Raw genomic sequence first — 26,023 nt, forward strand, 5'->3', positions numbered from 1 at the left:
TAAAAATTACACGTATCACTTATGCTGCGAAAGATCTGTGTGCGTATTTCAGGCTTGTTGATAGATAATTATGCGAATATACGTATCGAATAAGGTAATTACAAAAAAAATAAGGAATATTTCGTGCATATTGTAACTATCTTTCGTTCTTACTTTCGACGTTTTTACACTTTTGGAGAGAGAAAGAGTAAAAAACGTGAACAATGCTTGAATCACAAACATACTAATGACACAAATAAAAACTACACTGGTGGAATCGCTATGAACAACATTTACCTTATTGCTACTGAATATGCCGAACAGACCAACCCTCTTCTTGATTTTACTACCAGAAACGGTACCCTTCGCTGTCAAGTGATGATTGTGTATCGGCTGCATCACGGGCTGTGACAACTGACTATTGCTGTCATACGTTTTAGCCACGGAAAGGTCTTCGAACGGAAAATCTCCCGGAGGCTGGAAGCCGCTTTTGTAACGTTCGATTACCAATAGCGTGTCTTTCTTCTCATTGATCTCGTTTGCCGCTTTCTCGATACCGTCTAAACACTGAGCGATTATCGGAGCCACTGCTCGTTCTATTTCTACAGACTTTAGCATGTAGTTTCGCATATTTTTTATTCTCTTCTCATCGAGTTCCTACAACAAGATATATAGAGCGTTGAAATCGTGTACATCTTCAAAGGATAGGAGTTCTGGATTCCAGATAGATAAATAATAGATCAAACAATATCGTATACCTGCAGGTGTTGAAACACTTCTGGCATAGCCGTGTGATAATGCAGCGTCTGCATGTCGTTTGTTTTCTGCAACTGATTCGCGTACTCGGTTTTCGCTTCTTCGCTCTGCTGAGTTTTTAAGGTCATGTTCATCCTCTGCTTTTCGACCTGAGCATAAAATAAATCTTATAGAGTTCACAGATTATTACCACGCAACTTGTATTCCTCGACAAGTACCCACGGATCGATATTCGCTTAGAGTTTTATGTTAAAAGCTACTCAGCCAAGTTAATTCGAAATTTCTCAGGTGCAAAAGTGAAACGAGGATCAAAACCATCCACCTACTTCCGCTCTCGAGAGATTCAAATCAGCGTCTGCCCTTTGATAATTTTCCACTGCTCTTTCCGCCTCACGGAAAGCTTTCTCGTAAGCCTTCCTAGCACGCTCCAGATTCCCAATCTGACCGGTCAGGTTCGCCATTAATCTGGCGCCTTCTTGAAGATGCTTTTTACGGTCTTCCTTGAAATCCTTCACGAGAATATTCAATTCCCTTAACACGTTTGCCTGTAGATTCTCTGCGATTACTTCCCTCTGTCCTGCCTGATCGTTTACCTCGTTCAACTCCATTTTGAACGCTCGGCATGGACTATACCTGCGGTCAAAGTTCATACATCGTCTCTAAATTTAATTATACGACGCAAGGTCATAAATCTTTTCGGTTTACGTAAATGAATATGATGCAGAACGAACCGCAGCATGAAAAGAAACAAGCCTGTAAGCGCAGTAACGAGCCAGTTACTGACTACAACTTATAATGCAATCTACCCACGCCCTCAGATAAGAGATTAGCTACTGTTTTCTGTCATGCCACGCATGGAATATCAAAGGCGCTCGAGAATTTTTCTTTACTTTCAGGCGCCGCGTTTGCATTCTAATCGAAAGTCTAGGAAGCATTCGTACTCTTAAGAATTGCAAGACGTACGCGATCGGTTGCGAGATCAATCCTGACTACGAGGAACAAGTATCGAGGATTGACGTTCACGAAATAACTAAGAATATAAAAAGATGGGCCGAATGCCAGATAGTAAAGTCGCTTTGGAAAAACACAGGAAATATATTCTTTACCGGATCATTTATCTCTGACTGAGAACGACCTACTAAAATATAATTTACATGCCAAGAAGAAAAGAAGAAAGACAGAAAAAGTAGGCAGAATGTATTTTACAGTAGGAATTATTTTGAAGCATTATTCATGTCGAGGAACATTACTACGGAGCGTGGATCCGGTATTACGCCTCTGAGTTGGCTCATACTTACTGATAATCCTCCTCCTCCTTCTTCTTGGGTTGATAGCTCTTCACGAGACGTCTGAAATCAGAAACGAAACAAGATTGCCGATCACGTGTAATAGTCAAGCCGAAGACAACGTATGAAAAAGAAACCTAACAACATCTCCTGCTAAGGAAATAATTTATCTTTGGTTCGTGTAAAAGATGAAAAAGAAAATCCTACGTTTAAATAACGTTGGTCCTTTTCTAGCTATTTGTGGTTTAAAGATACTTTGAAAGAGACGCCTTTGGAACTGAACACAAATTGTAATGTTGTTGATAGCTACGTGAAGATTAGAATTTCCATAATAGCATAAGGAAAAAGAAATCTCGTTGAGCGTTATAAAACCGCGCGACAAAACGATGATAAAGCTCGTGTTTCACGTAGAACAATAAAGCTGGACGTTTTCCAGAATTCCATGCTCAGATTGCGTTTAGTCATTCGTGCAGCAAGAAATAACTACGGCCGAGTCATTCTAATTTGAACACTCGGGCGACGAGCGAGCGATAAATGTGTGTCGGCTACCAAATGCATTATCATCCGGAAGTTGACGTGTCCTTGATACCAGATCAACCATACGGTTTATCGGACTTTAACGTGCCGCGAAACCGGAAAACGGTTCGTGAAAACGGCCGATGATTTCTAAAATACCAAGAAACGGGAACCGTAAATTAGGAGGCAAGTCCAAGTATGTACGTGCGCGTGTCGAATCGGAAAAGCTATTTTCGAGTCCGCTTGAATTCCCCTTCGTAGGTCTGGGTCACTGTTCAAAAATTGGGAAAGTTATTTTCAAGTCGATTCCCGATATCCTTTGCCTAGATCTCGAGATCGTTATTCAAAAGCTTAACGGATATACATTCCGAGTAATTTACGATATAAGTAATTTACGAGTAAGTTTCGATATCGAGGGTCTAGGTCGGTAGCTAAGAAAAAGTCGATAAAGCTACTTTGGACAAAAGTGAACTTTTTTTACGTTCGAATTACAGAGATAGAAGAAAAGGGACTTGACAAGCTATTTCTGTCTTACGATTCTCGGGCTCTTTTTTCTAGATCTGGGTTAGTATCCGATAATTCGTCGTACATTGCACCGAACTTCTCTAACTAACCGAGAAACTCGAAGAAATTAAGTGCGCTAGATTTAAAGAATATAACCGTATTTTGCAGAGTGTTCGGAATGCTTTTAATGAAAATCAACGGTGCATCGAGGGAAACTGCCACGCGGTAAAACGGTACTCCATTTGTACGAGTAACACGAGCATGTATCGTAGAAATTACGGCGCATTAAGGCGAGGAACGTGCCCGTGATAATTTATATGCAGTGGAACGAACGTGCCTTGGATAGATGTGTGACGAGCACGCGGAATCATTCTCTACGCTTCATATGCGTCAACTGATTAAGGGACACCGATAACACGTTCGTGGCAATTAAATCCTGCCAAATTCAAAAGAAATCGCACTACCTCTCTAGCTAAATTCCGATCGTTTCTTCTTAAAAAAATGCGACAGATAACGTTAGCTTTATCAGCCGATATTTTGTTTTGTTATTAAGTTATTTTTTATTAAATCAGGTGGATATTATATAAACCAGTTTATATTATACCGGTAGAGAGGAGAAAATAAGCTGCTTTCGAGACACCAGATAGAACAAAAGTGTGCAACAGTAGACGGCATTCACGGAACAAACAAGGGGGCCCTTTAATACAATATTACTGACTACATCTTGTGTCCGTGAACTCATGGGGTGCGTGAGACACGCTCATTATACAGGATGTCCCATTGAAATCGTTAACCTCGGATACTGTCCCCTTTGTTAATTTATGTAGAAAAAGAGAGGCGTGCATCTCGGTTAAACAAAAACAGCCACCTACGATAAATCTCGCGAGGAATCTATGCACGTCAAAAACACTCTTCTAATACGCACAAGTATTTCTTACCTGAGTTTAGCAGCATATTCCACCTCGATAGCGCATCGGTCACGAATGAAATGGCCATACCTTTCCAGGAACTCTATCCCTTTCTGCGTGTGCAGGGACAGATTCTCGTACTGGTCCTGCAGAAAAAAAAAAAAACACACGATCAGTTGACATAGTTTGGAAACTCGATGAGATTGTCAGACATAATTGGAAAGAACAAAACTAAATGGATTTTAATATCTGGCAGAACGATACTATGTTCGAGCGTGGAAGAGCGAATTCGCCTGAAAAATTGCTGTGGAGCTATAACGATATAAACAAATATCTGGGCTATCGATAACGGACGAGGATCGATTCGAAGAATATACGTGAGACTGGCGAGACGTTTGATACCACGTGGAAATTTGGTACACGTAGCGAGAATCTACGTTGAACGTCTTTACGAGTGTGCGGTGACTAGGATACGAAGATAAGGAACGAATGTGAAATACACGGGAGCTAGTTGGGAAAATTTTATTTCCTTATTTCGTATCATTTTATATCGTTGTTCTATTTCGTTAAACATTATTTTTATCGTTACACGACCGATACTTCTGATGCCTCGTTTAAAATCATATCCTATATATATATTTCAAGCAAACGATTTATCTTTGTCGCGAAATTAATATCAATTTGTTATCAGGGCGATAAAGAATACACTTCCAAAAGCTATCGTAAAAAATTTACAGGCAAAAATTTGATATTAAATCGCGATCGTACCAAAGCGTAGCTCAATTTTTGTTCATCGATTGTCCCGAAACCTCTGTTTCGCAAGGGACAGTGAGTCGAACGACGAAGCATGGCATTTTAAAATTTCTTCCAAGGCGCTCGAAAAAGCTGCCGTAACTCGTTGCTCGAGCCGATGCATCGATCATGGCGTTCCAATGATCGGAACATTTCTCCACGGTTCGACGTCGTCTGCCAGCAGCAAAGGGAGAAAGAGAAAATTTTTCTTCGCAGATACATGATCGAACGGCAGCGGTGTGCACGCTAGACAGTGTTCCGTGTGTATGTACTCATCACGGTCGACGACTGAGAAAACCTTCTGGCACACATACACGCATCGCCCTCCTCAGGACAATGAGGGATTTCACAAGGCTGCCGGTGGAAAGATTTCTGGCCGTTTAGCGGCTCGGCACGAAAAGTGAAACTGGACTCTGCTTGCCATTGCCGCAACGTACACCCGCGATTCCAACTGGTCGGGTACCACCAGGCCATAGGTTCTGACCGTTTTATCGGACTTATGAATCGCAACAGTACCGCTACCGTACAGCCTCGACCAGCTCTTTCTTCCGCCGACGAATTTTCATTCACATTTTCAACGAGCCTCGTGAATGGAGAGCGCACGTATTACGTAGACTCACGATGATCGATGCGAACGACGAAAGAAATATGTACAACGAGATCATAAATCGTATTATCCGAGATGTCGTATAGCGCCACCTATAAAGGATATCCAAATTGAATATCCTATTTTACACGTTTCAACGAGTATCTAAACGTAAACTTGGTACCGTCGTAACTCTAACGTTTACACCGGACACTCGAAACACGTAACTTCGATTTTACGACCCCTTCTTTTACCGGCTACACGCAAGAAGCCTCATCAATCGAAAGTTTAATTCATTCACGTAGAGAGGAACGTACCGGGTTCCATACCGTGGAATATCGTGTTCGTGGAATTCTCTTCTGAAAAGTATTCGCTTGGCGTGATGACCCGAAACCGATTAAACCGCATAGCGCCACAGTACCGAGAATTCCTCAAGGTTCTGGGAACATGAAAGAAAACGACATTCGCCGTAGCGCACCGAGTTACGGAATGGAAGCTTTATCGTTCAAGGACGATCCTGTCTTTCAACACTTACGCTAGTCGCGGCATAAGGACAAATCGAGCTGTACGGTACACGGCGGCAACGTTTACTCCGTTCGTGTTCGGGGAAAGAGAGTGGAAAAGAGCGGAAGGGACGGGAGGGAAGCCCGATCGAGTCGCCTATGCTCCGGCATTCGAAACGCGTTACTTTCATTTCCAACAAGTAGCCATTCAAGGGCCACGCACAGATCGTAAGACGCGCGTCTACAGTGTACAGACATCGGCGATCGGCAGCTCTTTCCTTTTTCGAGATCCACCTCGAACCAGTTGCATAAAAGGAAAGAAAAAAAGGAAAGAAACGAACAAGATCTCGTGACGCATCGATGTCACACGTCCAGGATGTATCTAGCTGGTGTACATGCATTAAAGTTGATTAAAGTAATTAACTGACATCGTGTTGATGGTGACAAGATATGGAAAATACAGGTAGAGGAAAACCGCGAGTCATCAAATCATACGTTTCACGCGATTAATCGATGTTAAACGTGTCACGATATGTAATAGAATACATCGTAAGAAGATTGGGTCGTGAGCACGTTTTTAATCGTTCGATGTACAACAGAAATTATATTTAACGGTATAACAGAAATAACGCAGTAATGATTTAACTCTACGATCAACACGACTCGATTCTTTTAAACCTTGAACTCTTTAACAATTTACATTGGACTCTGCTTCTCAGTCGTACCGTACATGCTTCATGATTTCACGCGCACAGCAAACATTCTTCCAACCGAGTGGTCGAACCTGCACGTGTATTCTACGAATCTAATATAAACATTCTTACTCTCACGACGTAGTTGTGGTTGAAGTCGCGTCGCTTTTCGATATATCGCATGGACTAGATTCGAACAGGATTAATTCATATTCTAAAATGCTACTTTACGTAGACGTTTATTCCATCGTGTCAACCATCGTTTCAGCCCGCCCATAACAACTAAGATGTTAACCAAAGTACATATACGATCTAAAGTTACAGAGTGGCGGAGGAAGAGACAAAGTCTTTGCGATATTGATTCGAGACTCGTTTTGTCGTCGTAAACAGGAATATCCAGGAGACCAAGCTAATCGTAGCAGGTATAACATGATACGTGTACCGAGTAGCGATACAGACGAGCGGTGATACGATACTATATCTGGTAGCGAACACGCTTGAATCAGATATCTGACAATAAGTCATATGTCGTAGACTCGATCGTAGAGATTCGCCAATAATTTACCAGGTATTGCGCCAGGTAAAACATAATTTTCCCGAATCGCTCGCGACTTTCTCATTGTGATAACTGTACGCGATCGACGTCGTAACCGGGGCAATTTGCAACTAAATAACGGAGAACTAGTAACGCAGGTGATAGTCGAACTCGGACTTTCGAACGTACAGGAACAGAAAAACCTATCATTTTATCCTTTTCCTCACCGATTCGCGCCACTTCGCTCTATCTTGACCAGCGACTGATTTTATTTTCACGCCGCACCGCCTCCGATATCGGCGGTCTAATTATAATTATCGAACTAAGCCTCGTCGTTTATTGGGGAAAAACACGAATATTACGTAAATCGGTTCAAGCGGAATACCTTACGTTCACAACAGGATATTGCTTCGATCGAGAGATACAAAGAGCGAGTGAGTATCCATATTAAATATATATACGAGATCGTAGAAGAATTTATACATCTATCGCTCCGGATCTATTCAACTCAACATATTTGAAATTAGTCGACTAATTGCGCGTGACTTGAAAATAAAATCAACTTTCTATATAACTACCATTTCAAATAAAATTATTCTCAGCTCGCAGGACACGGAAAAGCAAACACTCTGTAAAATCGTTGGAACAGCGTACGACCACTTCGGTTGATCGAAGAGTTTCATCAATACGGTTCGAGTTGTTCGATTTTCATTCGATAGGACGCGAATGAAATTATGGCCCATTATCTAGAATCGATTTTCAGCGAGCAAAGCCTCCCCACGATGTATACGCACGGTTGTACACCGGCGAGTTTCCCCACGACCAATCCTGCGTTTTCTGTACCGCAGGTCGATAGATGAAAAACGTGCACCGACATATCCGGCCGCCCTATGACTCACCCCTCAGGTCCGATCTTTTTCAAAGACATGCACTTGCAACGTCGACCTAACCTTGCCAAACGCATACTGTCCAGGTCGATTAGACCATCCCCTGAAAATAAATTCCGCCTTTCCGTTAAGCACGTGTGTGGCAGTTGCCTTTATCCGATCGCTATACCTCCTGCCACTATCTTCTTGCTTTTACGATATCTTCAGGCTTCGAGTTTTGGCCCGTCGAACTGGTCCCCGATATTCGGCATACCTTCGACTGCCTTCGACCACGGGGCATCTACAGACGCGTTTCTTTCTTTCTTTCTTTCCTTTTTAACGATTCTTTCCGACTTGGACGAGTCGTTAAGAAAGATTTCTGGGAGGCAATCACGTTTCTTCCCTACCACGAGAGCAAGACGTAATTCCGATCCTTGCCTACTATATTCTATACAAATATCCTTGCTCGTTAGAACCGGTTTATCATGCAACTTCAAAGACTTTAATTGAACAGAGTAAGAAATAAAAGACGTTAAAAAGGTAGTTTCTAAAACTTTCCAGAAAATTACGGCGTACAAAGACAAACCGTGAAACGTGCAAGTCAGAGAGTAGCTCGGAGAGTCGCATAGCCCAGTGGGCAGTCTTTGATTAACTAAAATTTCTTTTCGTTGTGGTGAAATGGGAACGCGATCACGTCGAGGGCACCGAAAGTACGCGGCTCGCCGAAAGACCGGTTGAAAAAGTTTCCAAGAGCAGGTCGGTGTTAATTAATTCGGCGAGAGCGAGCTGAAAAAGCGTTGTTCACCGTGAGACAGTGGGAAAAGTGGGGAAGACGAGCATCGTGGAAAATCAATATTCCAGCTCGGACACGCGTTATCGTAATTCAAAGAATAACGGAAGAAAGATTACAAAATATTTCGTGTTATAAAAATTGTTTGGAAACCAGAGACACGTGTAAGATAAAGCGAGAACGAAACGCTGCAGGACTCGAACAAGTGTGTATTATGAGTCATGAAATCGCGCTGGGGTGCTTTCGTACCCTCCACCACCCTATTGATCCTGCATTTCTCTGTATATACTCACGCAACTTCAAAGAGCAACAGAGAGGGCCAGGGAAACGAGGGCGATGGAAAAAGGATAGGGGTGACAAGTAGACAGACAGCGAGGAACAGACAGAGAAATTTGTCGCGCGACAAACACGAGTACGCGCACGATACTACTCCATTAGGTATATATACGTTTGAACATAGGTGGAAACGAACAGGATCGTCGATACGACGAGAGATCATTGACGAACGAGACGATCGAGTACGATGATTTAAAGTTTAGATGGAGTTTTCGAGTACCATACGCCGTGGGACGTTGGTCAAATATTGACGAAGAGCAATCGAGGATTATATAAATGGGGCGTGGCTCCGAGGCGAGACAAAATGTTTCGCTATACCCTGTCTCACGATGTCTGACAATTCGAAAAAAACATACTGGTCTTGCCAACTTTGCAAATAGAAATCTTAGTTTTGAACTACACGACCTACTATCTACTACTGGCGACGATAAAATGCAATAGCAAATGGATATAGTTTCGTGCTTGAACTGCTCAGCGAGAAATGTGCAGTCACACCGACGAACAAACAGGAGAAAACGAACCAAAGGAAAACAATACAACGTGGTCGGCGAAGACGAACAGATGCGAATAGCCCGCTAACGTACTCTTGTTCTTTGGTAAAGGTAGATACGATACTCCACACTTTCGTCTATGTTCGTAACACGTCGTTCGTGTGTACTAACGAGTAACCAGTGAAACACGAGAGCACGGTGGCTGCATTTAATAAGCAGACGGAACGTTGAACCAACAGCGAGCGTACGTACGCGTCTAGTGTCGTTGGCTCGTGCGGTGCATACGGGTGCATGCAACATGTTCAAGGTGGTGCATACTTAGTTAGATGCGCCCGTGTGCGCAAGCATACGTACACACGCGTAACGAGAATAAAAAAAAAAGAAGAAGAAGAAGAAAAGAAAGGAGAAGCATAGAAAAGACTAATTGCTAAGGTAGTCGCAAGAGCCGTTGACGGATACACGATACGAGGCTGTTGCATGATAGAAACGCCGAGAATGCGCCGTTGTCTTTAATGCAATCCAGCGTGAATAATCTGCACAGAGATGCACGCTACGCTGTGCGTTCGAATGTCTCGCGAAAATAGCATGCTTGACTCCGGCACACAGAGGAGTGTGGTTCTCGACCGTTTGCAACCAAGTAGACTTCAAATTCACATTCAGTTTTCACAGTGTTCCAAAGAGTATAAGTTCGGAACGCTACAGTTCCCCACCCTAGGACATCGTTCGCTTTCGCGAAACGGGACAGGGCCTTCTCGACGACACGAAAAAATACTCCAGAATTAGGTACCCTTGAATCTCTCCTTTGAAATGCCATACGGGGAACGAGAGCGAGTGCACTCGTCGCTCAAACGCCGAAATTCAAACGACTTTCCTTCCCTCCCGGCCTTTCTCTCTTGTGTGACCTTCCGAGGACGTACGTCGTCGTTCCTCCGCGCCAGCCTAGCGATCGCTCGCTGCTCCGCTCGAATAACGCGCGCATAAGTTCCATACTCGATTTTCCAAGGCTGACTCCTAACCACGGACTTTTCACACGTTTTTTCCAGCACTGACAGATCCCTGCTCTTGAGCTTTTAATAGACGCCATAAATCGTTCGCGTCCGTACAAGTGCTCGCTTGATCGAAAACGAATCGTCCCGGTCGCCAAAGATAAATCGCGCTCGCACGATTTTCTAATTAAGCCTCGTGTCAATTGGCCGGCTCTTACAACGCCGCGTTTATTTCAGCCTTATCGGTATCCGTAAGACACCGTTATGCAACTTGTGCTCGCCTAAGTCGATCGTATCTCTCGAATGGCGATAAAAAAACCTCCAACGACGACGTGTTTATCGAATAGCGAGTTTTGCTCGCAATCGTATTGTAGTACGCGAGAAGCGAATCCGGCGCGATAGAAGATCGAGAATACTCGCACGCTCGCAAATTCTCAGGAATGTTGCCCTAGGTCGTACTATCGCGGATCGTACGCTAACAGTGTAATGGGTAAACTCGTCCTCTGGTGAGAGACGAATGATGCGGATTACGGAACAAAGAGCTTCAATCGCGACTCATCGTCGGTCAACGAGAAAGTCGCGTGGTCCGACTGACGCCTTTTATCGCTCGTCCACAGACGAAGATGCTTTACGAAGCGACACGAGATCAAACCGTTATCAAAACAATACGACGCTTCGTCGAAGCTTTTACTTTACGCGATCTTATCGATCCCATCTTAATTCCAAGAGCGAAAAACGCCCACGCATGGTACAAACATCATAGTTATTTCAGAGTATCCTATCTATAAATCGAATCGTGGATCAAAGATGGGTACAATGTCTCGTACGACGTCCAATTATGCCATCAGTTCGGTGATTTTACGAGAGTACTATGCGTTTAGATAAACTTTCTCTTTCCGGTTACATACCTATATCTTTCCTTGATATTCAACGAAATACTTCTACTATTCTTTTGCGTTACGTGTAGCAGTAACCAGTATACGTATAACGTAAAAGAAGACTAAAGCTCATTTTTTCCGATCGGGTACCGGCCACGGGATTAACTTCCACGAATTCATTGCTCTTTTTGTAGCTCGATAAATCGACAGATCCGACTTTTCATTTCTCCTTCGTAACCGGTACGTTCCATTAACTAAACGCAGAAATGCATAAAGATCGATTGAATAATAGAAAACCTGTATCTCGAGCGGGGCAACAACTTTCCTTGCAGAGATTCTGCGCAGGCCACGATGCGTTTCATATGCATGATATACATTTCAGCCTGTCAACGACCATTGTCGTGCTAACTGGCCTATCGTGATCTCTGTTATAGCAAAGGACAGACGTAATTATCCGACGGATCATAGTTTGCTAATATTTTTCTTCCTGCGGTTAAGGTCAAAGACCTTGCGTCCCACGACGAGCAAGTCCATTCATCTTCTTCGACGATTAAGGTAAACTTCGTGCGATCGCCAACTACGAAATATCTGCATTGTCTAAAGCGAAACGAAGCCCGTGAGCGTTCAGTTCGTCGCGTTAATCCGCGAGGGAAAATAGGTCGAGCGATACATCGTGCCAATAGGCCACCGTTTATCTGTACCTGAAATTATTCCTACGGCGTATCGCGATTTCCTGATTATTCGCCAGTCTTAGACAAAGTTATCGGCAATCCGCATAATGACCGGTGTGCCAAGTAGTTTATTTATAGGCATTCGACGTAGTCAGTAACCACGAACGGCGTAAACACTTCACAGAGAAGAAACACTTCAAAGAGAAGTAACTGCGGGACGTCAGAGCTTATTGATCGTTGCAACTAATACTATCTGGCAGTCGTCTTGCATTTCGTTACGCAAAAACAGAAACGTTTCATTCGGAGTATCGAGCGTATTTCCGTTTTTCAAGGCGAAGAAGCCTCGAAAATGTTCGTTGTTTTGTATTTTATATAAACTTTGTTTATAATTACAATGTGTTATATCGTAAGCAAACGAGGTTGCGTGTCGAACTAAACTTCGCGTTTGAATTTCTTCCAAAGAAATGTTTATATTTATCGAGAAACAAGCTTCGACTATTTGATCCGATGAAGGATCGTATAGTACAGTAGAGATTTTCAAATCTATTAAAAATTCACATCGATAGACTAGAAAAATAAAAGATCGGACTTGTACTTTACACCCTCGGAAATAAAGTTAATCTAGTCGAACTCAATGAGTAAGTGATTTCAAATACCGTTCGACTAATTCCATGAAAACGATAATATATTACAATTTTTGATATCTCACGCGAGCCAGGCCAGTCATCTAGATTGGAACTGGTCGCCTACTCGCTATCTTTCTCGTTTCCGCACCGCGCTGCTCGGAAAATAGAATGTGTAATTCTATTTCACAACGTCCCTGATCGAAGACAATGATCGTTCCCGTGGGTTACAAGGTTCACGATGGAAAACGCTTGAAACGGAAAGGGATTCGAAGAAGCGGAAGAGAAGCGCGCTCAATTGTTCTTTGAGGAAAAAGGCTGACTGCGTGGACGAGCCAAGGGGCCGTACCCAACCCCGGAGCAGGTTAAGAGTTCTCTTCCTTCGGCGACAATGCTACCGACGCCGCGACGCGACGACACGTTCCACGTGTCTCGTCTACGCCTTTTCAAGCTAGACACAAGCTCGAGTGCCAGCGGCTACTTGAAGCGTGTACAATCGTAACTATGCAACGCGAATTAATTAGCACGGAATCACCGGAACATTTCGTTACTATCGTTGGACGCGGTCAATGACTCGGCAGACCTTCGCACTGTTTTTTCTCCCTCTCCAGATAATACGAGCAGTCGCTCGTGCACTCTGTCATTCAGGCTCATTGTTTTTTCCTCTCTCTACTTTGTTTACCTCTCTCTCTTTCTCTTTCTCTCTCTCTTTCTCTCTATTCAACTATGACCGGTATTGTCGTGGAGTGGACACGTTCTCGTATCGCCATGGCCATTTTAATGGAAAAACGAGCACGCTTTTCACGTCCATACGTTTCCAGTTGACGCGCGATCTTTCGATGAATCGTGAACATTCCGCTGTGCATTTAGAAAAGACACGGATCAGAGATAAGAGGAACGAAAATAAGAGAACCGATGCTTTTGTATCGTATTTATGCACGTATTCTCTCGATAACGAGTATTTATACTTTAGTCGCATGAGTAATGCGTTTTCAGGATTTTGTACTCGGCGATAGCATGTCCGATCAAAAGCGTATCAATGCTCTTAAATAATTAAGCTTCCTTCGCGGCCTTTGCAGCTTTTGGTGGAAACAGAAAAGGAAGAATCGACAACGAGGGTGAAATAATTATGCTCCACCGAAATTTAAATACAAATCCATTGAGAATCAAGTACATAATTACTGGCAGCTTTGATACTTATAGAATTCAGAGGTCTCCTGACGATATTTAAATAAAATTAAAGAAGCACAGAGCGTTTGCTTTCGTCGAATGGAGCGTAAACGAAATGTTTGCGGCATACTGCTCGTTAAGTATTTTCCTGTTCGAGAGGACGAAATCCCTGTTCTCGAAAGTCTTAACAAGGACCCTTGGAAACTCTTCTCTCCTCTTGAACACGGCTTCATCGCCGGCAACGGGGTCGTGGTCTTGTTATCTCGAATCAATGCAATTCGTGCGCAACACTGATTCATCCGATGTTATCCGTTTTGTTCTGTCCCAGGGACTGAATGCGGCAACATAATATTATACCACATAGTAGACTCGAGCACCTGTGAGTCTTCAGATAGCCGATATGATTTGTAACTGCTTCACCACCACCGAAGCGAAGACCACCGGAGACTCCGAAGAGCATCAGCAGTATCTCTGAGCAAAGGTAGCCCTAAGAATTTGAGAAAAAATAAAAATAGTAGTAAGAGAGAATCGTGCAGTACCAGCCGGCATACGGTACCGATCAAAATTACTTCTGACTTTTCTCACGTGCACTTTTATTTGCATAAACGAATTTTTCCATATTCCATATTCCAAGTGTTAAAAATTGATCGACGTTTTATTTCTCCGGTAAGTAAGTGTTCTTTTTCTACTGTGTATACCATATCTAGCCTATTAAGTGTAATTACCAGCACCAGTTTTACAATTTTCTTTAAATATTATGTATGTCATAGTCTGAAACGTTTTCACGTGTTTGTCGTTCACAGCCGATCATCCAACTATCGTCCAGTACCAACCGATCAGCCATCGACCAGTACAAACCAAACTTTTTTTATCTGCAAGTTCAATCTGTTGGCAACTGATAGTAAATTAGAAAATGTTCGTTCGATCCTTCTTCCTCGCAGAAAACTGTCTGAGATTCCAAAGCAGAAAAGAGAAAATTGGATAGAGGGAATATGAATGCGACTTTAAAGCTAATCCTCGAAAATAAGATGAGTCGGGTACAGGCCGTAGAGATTTTCAATGTTCCAAAAACGACGAACGCGTCGAATGCACAGACGAGAAAAACATTAGTTACTTTGCTTGTGATATTTAAAAATAAGATTTGAGTAAAAATGTGTGTCCTAACATCCACATATTTAAAAAAATCTATTAATTGAACAATTTGTCGGTACTGGACGATAATTTTTCGTTTCCTATAAATTTCGACATTTTGACAAAATTAAGTTCCATTTGTACTACAAGCTCATTTTCTAAATTTTGATTTTTATCGACTCTAGTCCAAGATATAAAAAAAAAAAATACAGCTGCCGATACTGCGCGACTCTCCCCTGTAGAGCTTTTTAAACGACAATTTATCACCTCTAAAAAACCGTAGCTTATTAAAATCAAGATGAGATTCCACAGATTTCTAAAAGACGAGTTTAGAAGAAGAAGAACTCAACACTATTTAAAATATATCTCTGTTATTAAACATCGAGTAATTATTATTCACTCTATGTGCAACATGACTTTTGCGATGAATATTGCAAAGATAAAAAAGAAACGTATCCGAAACTATGCCCGCAATCGTAGGATTCACAAAATTACACGTATCAAGGGACATTTTGTCATATACCAGAGAAGCGGAAGCAAATGGAACACTGTTGAAGCAACAGAATCCAACTAGAACTAGATAGAAGCCTAGTAAGCGTGGGCTTTTTTATCATTTGGGCAGTCTACTCTCTTTTTCATAAAGTTTCATATGTAACAGAATACGCGTCTTTGATTTCTCTCATAACTTTAATTCACTCACGTCGTTCAAATAAATATCAACCACACACTTTCGTTCTGCTAAAGATTTACTTCGTCGTAGATTTATCATTCCAGTTTTACCTTGTAGCCTACCTCACTTTCAAACTATGCTATACCACGATCGACGAGAAAAAAGCGACAAATTCACCGCACGTACGGTATTAAGCAAGAACTTAATAACTAACCGGCTTCTCGACGATCGTGGCTGGCTACATCATATTTGCCAGCCAACACGTTACACGCCGTATACAAGATGGGATACAGCACGATATAATTGTGCACTAAAGTTAGAAGCTAATTCCGCGAGCCTAACCGATGCTACTCGTGCTGCACGTATTAGGGATGTCTTAACGAAGATTTGGCGAGCCGGCGACAAGAATCGAGCATACAAAACGCATATACATTTTCACTCGTTATACGACACTGCTACCGATCAAAAATCGGACGTTTGCTTCTGCTTGCGCAAGAATGCGTTACGTGCATGCATAACGAGGCAAAACACGGGCTACAAAACTGCGTGGCGTACGGGAAAGGAATCGAACGGTCAAATCCTGGCCGTGTAACGGGCCACAACCATGAACGACCACAGTATGCCAGGTGACATCCGATCTCGGCACGCTTCACCATCGATTTTCGTGAATCTTCGCCGCCTAAGTCGTTCGAGATCCTTGAAACGTTAAATGTCAAAGTTCACGCCTCGCGAAGATCGAACGAATCGTGTCTTGCGTGTCTTCGAACTCGATCGAAGCTCGAAGCGAAGGTTGAACCTATACAACCGTTCAATGTCTTCGAATACCGCAATTTCATAGCCGAAGGTGAACACGTTCGAAGGCTACGAGGCTTGTAGTTTTCGCGTGTTACCTTATAATTCTAATTAGGATTATCGCATATGATCTTCCTACCAAGTTCGTTTCAGCCGGTATCCGACGAATGCCGGTTTCTCGACTGAAGAGCTAAGTATTCCGATTAGTGTGTTACGAAACTCTGACGGGTAACAATGTATATTCTTAAGTGTCTGAAAATCCTAAGAACCTACACTACGTCGTTGCGACGCTATTTCGAGAAAATGAATACGCCTCGGGGAACGAGCAATTAATAAATCGCAGCTGCACGATAAGAATCGCGTCGTGCTTGCAATTAAAAATCGATATCCCAATTACGAGCTTCTCCGTGGAGAAATAGCTGCGATTCTTTCACGGATTTCTTTCGGGCGATAGATTAGATCGATAAAGAGACGCCTGTGAATCTTGAAAATATAATTTGCTAATATAATTCTAGCACTATCTGTTCTAGGAAACGCGCAGTATATACATGACAGTCATCGCGCATTAATTACGAGAACTCATAAAATCTCGAAACTTTATAACAAGATCCTCTAAGTGGACGCGGATCTTACGTCTAGTTTGCAGTTCAGTTATGCAGTGCAAATTCGTATAAAAGATACACCTGTACCACTTTTCTACCAAGCTTCTCAGACATAAATCTGGCGAATCACGAAGCGTCAGTGGTGCGAAATCGCGCGAAGGATGAAGTTGCATTGCTCGTCTGCATCTATAAAAGTAATAACTCGAAAGTACAACAGTCCGTCTGTGTTTCTTAGCGGCGCAAAAAGGCGCAACTCGGTTTTGCGTTTATCGATCGACCTATGGAGGAGGAGACCGTACGACGTCAGCTTTAACGTGTATATAGAGAGATTCTCTCTACGATACGCTGCGTCTCGAGTATACCTAGAGAACGACGATTCCGGTCCACTTCCGACTGTCTAATATGAAAAAACCTTGCCCTTCTTTGTCGTAGAATTTCATTTAGAGACCAGCAGCTTATCGATTCTCAAAGTGGAGCAGACCTGTAACGAAGCAGACTCGCCGCGTTTCACTTCCGATACACCGACTACCGCGAGGAACAAAATCCAGACAATTGCCAGATAGAAAGAAAAGGGTCAACGATCGAATAACAGGAAGCAATTTCGCAAGATCGAAAAAAAGTATAGGAATTATGACAATTTATTCAACAGTTCGTTAAATACATATTAAACAAGACCAAGTATGTTACGACGACACGAACCTTCAGGAAATGCCACTAATTCGGGCTAATGTTTGAAAAAAAATGACGCGTAAAAATTTGTCTTTCGATGTAGATAAAGAAACATACTCGCCTCCGCTCGGCGAATCGTATAAGGTAGCCGCACTATACGAGAGTCTATCGAATGGACATTTAATTCGTCAGCGTGAAAACACCGTAAAAACGAAACAAGTATCGTTTTTAGAGGCTTACACCCACGAACAACTTAAAGCTTCTCTCTCTCCTATTCTATGTTACACGACTTGTGTGCGCGTAAACGTGCTCTTTCGCCTCTACGGTATATTTATAGAGATTTGGCGCAATGCGTGGGTGGGGCAAGTTCGTGAGCACTCTCTTTGCCTCACGGTCCACGCACACGCAGAGTATACGTGCCGGCTCTCGAAGAAACATTCATACATGCGGGCAAAAATACGTGGCTCGGCCAAGAGATATTTGGCGAGGAATCGACTGAACGGGCGATCGACTTTCCTCTTTCCTTTCTTACGTCTTCCCTCTTTAATTATCGCCTTTCGTTTCATTTTCTCGCGACGATTGAATTTTTCACTTTAATTCCATCGCATCGTGCTCAACCCCTTGCCTGTTCCTTCGATAGCAATTTCATTAAACACTGGCTACTCGTTGCTGCAACAGTCTGTTAAATAAACATTCTACGTTCAATAATTGAAATTAATTATCAAATGATTGGCAAGGAGTTAATTAATTCGTACGACTTGTTGCCCATTCGATGGGGAAAAGTTCGATGTTAGAAAAACGCAAGAAGATCCACGAGAAGATTGATAGAAAATAGGAAAAAAAAGATAAAGAAGGGGAATATAAAAGAAAGTATTCATAGAGCTAGAAACGATGAACTTTCGGGGCGAGAATGAAAAAATTCAAGTGCAAGTTCCCCGGTCGGCGTCTCGCTGAGCGACCTCGGCACGCGTGTTCTGCCGCAAAGAAGAAATGCACTCTCGGCATATAGCAGCGTCACGGCGAAAACCGGCTGCAAAAGGGACACGCTGCTTAAGGAAAGAAGAAGGAGCGCCTCCCTGAGAGCGAGCAGTCCCGCCAGAATCCCGGTGATTTTTCTTCGCCACCGCGAACCGTTCCCCACCTTTGCGTCGACCAGGTCCTCTCGTGAGCTTCGCGAGACCCGTTCAAGCCTGGCTCTGCCGAACCTGAACCTCCTCGCGATATTAATTCGAAATTCTATGGAAGAGAACCGGTGAATCGAATAACGAGCGATGCGCGATCGCAAGGAACGCCATGCACCGGAACGAACAAGAGGTCTTCTCCTTTCGTAAAAAACGAACGAGTCTTAGTATATTTAGGATCTTTAGAACGAGCAGGAATTTCTTACTGTTAAGATTATTTGATGTATGTGGGTACAAAGAAACGCGTGGATAAATTATAAGGTAGAAAATATATATATATTGTGAATATTAAAGTACAAAGCGTGGAATACAATGTGAGCTGGTCCAGATCCGCAGTCCAGCTAGCAATGTTACCCTAAGACTGAAAAAAACCCTGAAGCCAACGTTGCATATGTACCGCTTATGGTTTATCTTCGACGCAATCTTTTGTCTATGCGCTGTCGATGGCTTCGATGCTTGAGAAAACTAAAGACCATACGTAGAGTTTTCTTAGAAGTGGCGACCACTTCGACTCTTGCAAAATGTAATCGGATCGTAAGATTCTGGAAGTGAAAGTAAACGGCGAAATTCGAATACTTCTTCGATGGAATTTACAATCGTAAGGTAATTAAACAGATAGAGAGACCGCATTAGAGGAGATGTCGCATGAAACGCTTCTGTTACCAGAGAAAAAGGAAATATCTCGAGCGATGGTGTTTCAAGAATTCTTCGAATGCTTGGAATATACATATCTGCAAAGCAAGTGGAAATATGACAGAGGCGAAGAACCAATGGCTGTAGCGAGTGGAAAGAAGCGACGTGAGAATGTAATAAAACAGTAGCAAAATGTTTAAAGAATATAAACGAGTTAGAAAGTAGAGAAGGACGAAGCAACTGAAGGGCATCCCACCTAATTATGGCACGGAGAAAAGTTAAGAATAAAGTATTATATTCGTGCGTGGAAGAAGGTTCTTGCAAACGATTCGAACTTTCACCTAAGACGCGCGTCTATTGGATAATCGAGTTAATAAGTTCTATCAGCATAATAGAATGTAATTAAAGTAAACAGCGCATAATCGCGGTCAGAAAAATACTCGTAGAAAACGATTTCTCGAGTCCTGAGTATTATGAGAATTCCTGAACACGGGGCGAGACACAAAGCGTGTAATCATGCAAACATCTTCCTTCGTCCATGCTCGAGGCTAGCTACCGGTTGTGTCCATGGGACGTGGGAACCGCAAGTCCCAGACGCCGCTTGAAATTTCGAATTCATGGATTCCATTGTACACCATAAAGCAACCATGCAGTCTCGCCGAGTGACTTTGCACTTTAACGAAGGACTCTCCTTATCTGCTCGCCGCCAATAATTTTCCAAACGTTCTCCAAGTATTTCTACCTAGATTTTAATTATCCGAATTGAAACGCTCGACAAATTCGCGATAAGAATCGATAATACCAGTAATTTCGAAACATTTTACGATCAAATTCCGTTTCAGTGATTCACAAAATCATCGTTGCGACAAATTAAGCTGTTATCTAAAAAACTCAATATACTAATGGAACTTTACTTCGTTTACTCTTACCACACTTTCGTCAACATGCTATTAAGTATATACCGAACGTTAAATATAAGAAAACACATCCGACGTTATCGTTTCGGCTCTCCTAACGACGTTCAACTTCCATATACACGTATTATTCTCTGCTGTTATGCATCTCGATAACACTAGTACAATTCAACGACGCGTATCTATGATGCTCCGTGTAGATACACATCGATAAGTACCGCGAAGAAGAACAATCATACCGCGTGTAAATCGTTGCCCCTGTTTCTATTCTCGAGAATGCTCCTCTTAAACGAGCAAACCGAGTCGTGGTGAACTTATAATCGTCTCGATTCCTCGGTTAGAGAGAGCTCGAGGTTCATTGGAACGCGCCGAGGGAAAAAGATTGTAACAAAAATGTCTGGAATCTCGCTGTTGGGAAGAGATAACGGAGTGTAGTTCGTAGGAAAAGAACAACGCGACAGGTAAACGATAAGGGCAAGCCAGATAAGAACGATATCCAGTGAAACAGCAAGTTACGTACCAAGAAAATATGATTTCGTCTATCAATTACACTATGCAGAAGTGTAATTGAATTATTCGTTTCGATAAATCTTACTTTACACTGTGTGTATCTCGTTCCTACTTACGAGCGATCCATTGAGAACTTTCAACGTAGCTTGCGACGAATCTTTCTTCTTTTAGAAAAAAAGAATCGATTGGGTGGGAAAGCGTGTGTCTTCTCAATAGTTAGCACTAGAACTGGCAATTTCTAATGTGTACAACGTGTAATTCTGTTTTAATGAAAGTCAGTACGAACTTTACACGACAAACACCTGTATATTACTGGTAATCGCAAAACAAACGAAAGGTCTATATCACGGCAATTGGATTTGTTATTCCAATACACGTAATAACTTAAATATCTCCGATATCGGAGAAATATGTTTTCTAAGAAGTGGTTTAAGCGCCAATTTTGACACGAGAATTTAGCTGGAAATTAAAATGATCGTGGATTTTCAACAGATTCGAGGAAGAATACCTGTAAAATTTAATCGGTCAAGTTTTTCGTTCCACGTTGTTAAGTGGTTTACGCTCAATTTTCCGGCTGGCTGACAAATTGTCTGTGAAGTTTTTGCACCACTTGAACGCTCGAAAATTTTGCCTTCATTGCCTACAGGGTTCTCCTTTGAAAACGCCTTCCCAGCAAGACCGTTCTTTTTCGCTGGTCGATATCGATTCTCGAGACACGTAACCACCCTTCACCGACTGCCTATCCTCTCCCACATAGTTGGTACCTTTTTAGATACTTCAACTCCGAACAGAGAAACGCACCTGACCTTACTCTCTTGTCTGAGACACGAGCGAAGAATGTCGTACCGTGAAATCATCGGTTAGCATACAAAGTTGAGCCTGGTATTTACGTTTCCAATTGCCTGTACGATTTCCAACGGAAGAAATGGAGAGAGAGGTAAACTCGTTGATACTTGAAACTTGCCAACTAGCAACTTGAACAACGTTGAAGTCGTGAGATGTGCCTTTCGAATAGAAAATTTCAGAAATGAATATCGCTAATTAGAAAATCTAAAGTAACCGAATAAAATAATGGAAATGTAAAACAAAGCTGGTGTCGGCTAGTCAATCTAGAATACGATATTATCTGACCTTCGATTAATTTAGTCATCTAACTTTAGCGTTCTGCTACTTCGTCGACGACTGTTTTATTTCTTTTTGTTGTTTCTACAGAAACGAATAAAAAAAAAAAAAAAGAGCTGCTTTTATTCACCTATTACTCAACGGAAACAGCTCATCGAGCGCTACACCTTGCAAAACCGACGTCATCGAATGACAATCGGAGAGAAGGAAACAACGACGCGACGTGTTTCTCTGTGAAACAGACCCACGATAGGCTCGAGGAAAGAGTCACTTGTGCTCGTAAGTAAATCGAGAACACGGATAAAGTCGCTTTCGTTCTTCGAAACCGATGGCTCGTGGAATCACGCGAGATTTCATTCTTTTGTTACTTATTACTCAATGATCGACAAGAAAACTCTTATATCACTACAAAGACGAATAAAATGAGATCGAAAAAGCTAAAACTGCTGCTTGTTCTTAGAAATTTTAGACAGCTCGTGAAATTAACGAAGAAAATCGAGGTGAAATGAGAATTCAGTCGCAATTTTCTTACGTCATTCCGCCACGAGATTGTAATTCAGAGTGCGGAGGAGCGGTATCCCCTGTAGTACACGTACAAGAAAACGATTCCTGATTTCGTCGTGCTGGAGAAAGTAACTCGAGTGCTCGTAACCTTCGTGCTTTTCCCGCCTACATCGTCTTACTTCCATTTTCCACGATCTCAATGCAAAGAAGTCGCGTAGGTGATCAGGAAGAATTCGAGACAAATCTCCTGTTCTCCTTGGTTCGTTCGTGAATTCCAATGCTCTGCTACTATCGTAAATTAACTTGAAGGTGTATCGAAAATACTTTGATATTCTTTCAGAAATTTTTGTACAATATTCGCATAGAATAACTGGATTAACGTCTTCTTCTAAGCGGAACACGTTGTTTCAACGTTTGTGACTTAATGTTTATACCTTAAAATTAACTTGATATCGAGAGAGAAAGACCAAGTCCATTTTTCAAATCACTTTTCAGATCTGAAAATGATTAAAAACAAGATCGGTATAGGGAACAGTTTATCGATACAAAATAAAAACTCACAGAATTGCAATACTTGTTAACAAATATATAAAAACGATAAAAACAAGCACATACGTGCTAGATCACATTATGAGATTCACTACGTAACTAGAGATCGCTGAATTTCATTATATCTAGGTAATTTAACGCAAAATTATATTACGCTATCTAAATTATCTAGGAGATCAGAATTGGTTTAAAATTAATTTGGTTATTTCGTTTTCTAGAATACTTGTTGAAAATTCATTGTTTAGAAAATCGTTTCACGAATACGATATACGAACATTACGGTCATGTTTCTCTTGCAATAAATCGTCGTTACGTGGTTAATTGTTTTTCCATACAAGACCGATAAGAACTTGCATTTACCGCACTTTGACGCGAACGCGATCAAAGAAACGATCGTGTTATGGTCATTGTACAGACGCATACATACGCAACTTGGAAAATAATTACCTCAATTAGTCATCTTCAAATCGATTTTAAAAGCAAGGACTCGCCTTTAACTGGAGCAAATATTTGATAGCGCAGGTACAAGCGAGAGAAACTTCATCGATCGACAAATTTCTCAAACAATAAAGTTTTATCGTTAAATCAACAACACAGAAGAAACATAGCTATCACCTTGCGTATCCCGTCTGCGTAAACGAAATTTGAAAAATCTACAGGTCGAGTGCGACTTATCGATATTTTAAATGTCCTCCGCGATTAATCGATTTCATTCACTGCAATAACCTTTTAAAACATTAATTTAAACAGAAATCTACAAAAAACAAACATTAAAATTAATATTAATATCAAATCTCTGTTAGTTATAAAAGAACCCTTGCACAATTGAACTGGTATTATTAATATTATTTGGACTAGTATTATTATAACCTACAATTTGTACCTTGTCAGTTCACTAATATTATTGGTTAGTAATATACTGTATGAAATGACCAAGATCTCGTAACTTGTCGAAAAAGATGAAACAGACATTTGTATAGATAGAAATGATATTTCAACTGAAAATTTTCAAAGCAAAACTCTCTCTGTATTCTCCCTTTCTCTGTCAAGAGCATGGCGAGGCACGCCCGTGTCGTACGTGTACATATGCTCACGAGCAGCCGTTAGCGGTTAAACACGAACGCGTCCTGTATCATGATTCATGAGGGAATATGAGCAGAACGTCAATGAATCGTAATACATAATGACATATAGAATCAACTATGCTTTTATATCGAAACGTTCACAGATTAACCTAATCTCGATATATCGCGCATCGAAACAATAGTTGCGATAATCTTACAGATTGTACACCGTGCCTTACACTATACCCTCGAAAGCAAGGTTATCATTGAATACTCATAGTCTTCTGTATTGCACACCTAGATCAACACTATTGTATATCCAAAATAACCGTTACTTTGCGCATGTACATTGACATTTCCGTGAATCTTGAATATCGATTTATAACTTAAGAATATTTATAAAGTGAAAGATGTGTTTGATATTGGCAGCTCCACTGCAACATAACACTAACACGAGTAACGAGCCAACACAGTGTATAAATTGTACACTTATCAAATATGTATTTTAATTTTTTTCAATGGCAAAGACCTAGCAGCAAGAAATTCATCGATCTCTGAACCTGTACGAGCAAGAGAGATCGCGGGGAACAAAAACGACGGCTTGGAATGCGTGAATGAATTATTTATAGAGAACAGAAAGTAAGGAAGATGACGAACCTGAGTGGCATGATTCTCAGTCCTATGCATACAAGCTTAGATGCGCGTGAATTCTTTTGTGAAAACGTACGGGAGAAAATAGTAAGCACGTAAAATCACACTGATAAAGAACGACTATTTTCGAAATAAAATCCTGAAGCAATTATTAGTTGCTCTATAAATCCTACCTAAATAATTAATTTTCTGCGAATAACGGGTGTACTTGCTAGAATCACTACAAGTTCGCACACACAAGCGCGCGCGCGCGCGCGCATACACGAATAAAAGTATACCACGTTTATAGGTAGCTGAAGGTTCAGAGTTCGGGCTGTAACTAAATATTCAATATAAAATTTAATAAACTGTATATTCTACAAAAGCATATCACGAATATTATTTCAGGAATAAATAATGTATGACGAATGTATAATACTAAAAGAAGTAAAGTACTATACGAAGAAGACTAACGTACTTTAAAATAATCTCTAAACGTACTGTTTTAGGGTAACGGAATTCGTATCGTAGATCGTAGTAAGATGACAAGTTACTGTCATACACCGCCGTACCGGTAGTCATCGAAGATTTCATGAGAAAGGAAGCGAAGAAGCACAGCGATGAGTAGACCCGGGGTTGGGTACGCAGAGAAAGGAGGGGATATACCAAAGGAGAGAAGAACGTCGCCCGCGGCTAGCAACCGCAAAGGCAAAACTCCCGTGAGTGGTTTGCCACCGTGAACTGGTTTTGGGGGCTATCCTTGTTACGCGTTGGCGAAAACAACGGGTCAGCATCCGATGCACTTTGACGTGTATACTATTCGGTGTTGTCGTATATAAGTATATCATAAAAGAACAAAAAAACGATAAAGATAGGGAGGTGGAGGAAGAAACAGTCTCAAGTAGACTTACCCAGAGTTCTGTACCCCAGCTCATGTTTGCTGGGCTGGGTAAACCAGGCACAAGCAGGTTTGGTCTCACTCGACACTTCACATGTAGCGTCGCAATCCAAAAAGCACTTCTTATATATCGAACACGCACAAAAAACGCATGAAAAATCACGCGTTATACCCACCGCGCACGATCACTGAAATACCTCCAACATGTCGGCCCGTAACCACTGACTGGCTGGACCCAACTGTCCATCAAAAACCGCCCAGAATTCTGCTGTAGCGCACTCTATCG

At 41.8% G+C, this 26,023-nt stretch overlaps 1 protein-coding gene and 1 long non-coding RNA gene across 6 annotated transcripts in view; one reads left to right on the forward strand and one right to left on the reverse strand.

Moving 5' to 3' along the window:
- Positions 1 to 25,997, reverse strand: part of Cip4 (formin-binding protein 1-like Cip4) — a 30,816-nt gene extending 4,819 nt beyond the window's left edge. For 3 of the 4 annotated variants that reach the window (XM_072022880.1, XM_072022878.1, XM_072022877.1), the window contains exons 1-6: positions 25,751 to 25,997; positions 3,980 to 4,095; positions 2,034 to 2,084; positions 1,062 to 1,368; positions 738 to 884; positions 277 to 636 (exon numbers count right to left, since the gene is read on the reverse strand). In XM_072022880.1, the coding sequence (XP_071878981.1) occupies positions 277 to 636; positions 738 to 884; positions 1,062 to 1,368; positions 2,034 to 2,084; positions 3,980 to 4,095; positions 25,751 to 25,774 (1,005 nt within the window). In that variant the 5' untranslated portion in view covers positions 25,775 to 25,997. The remainder of the gene's footprint in view (positions 1 to 276; positions 637 to 737; positions 885 to 1,061; positions 1,369 to 2,033; positions 2,085 to 3,979; positions 4,096 to 25,750) is intronic. The other variant, XM_072022879.1, reaches the window with a different exon arrangement.
- On the forward strand, positions 24,522 to 25,837 carry LOC139998415 (uncharacterized). 2 transcript variants are annotated; one of them, XR_011803259.1, is made up of 2 exons: positions 24,522 to 24,955; positions 25,349 to 25,837. It is a non-coding gene; the product is annotated as an uncharacterized lncRNA (long non-coding RNA). The 2 variants fall into 2 exon arrangements; XR_011803258.1 differs by having other exon boundaries at positions 24,522 to 24,947.
- Positions 25,998 to 26,023: the final 26 nt, after the last annotated feature.

The sequence above is a fragment of the Bombus fervidus genome, chromosome 3 (genome assembly GCF_041682495.2).
Source record: "Bombus fervidus isolate BK054 chromosome 3, iyBomFerv1, whole genome shotgun sequence".
In the NCBI taxonomy this organism is placed as follows: Eukaryota; Metazoa; Arthropoda; class Insecta; order Hymenoptera; family Apidae; genus Bombus; species Bombus fervidus.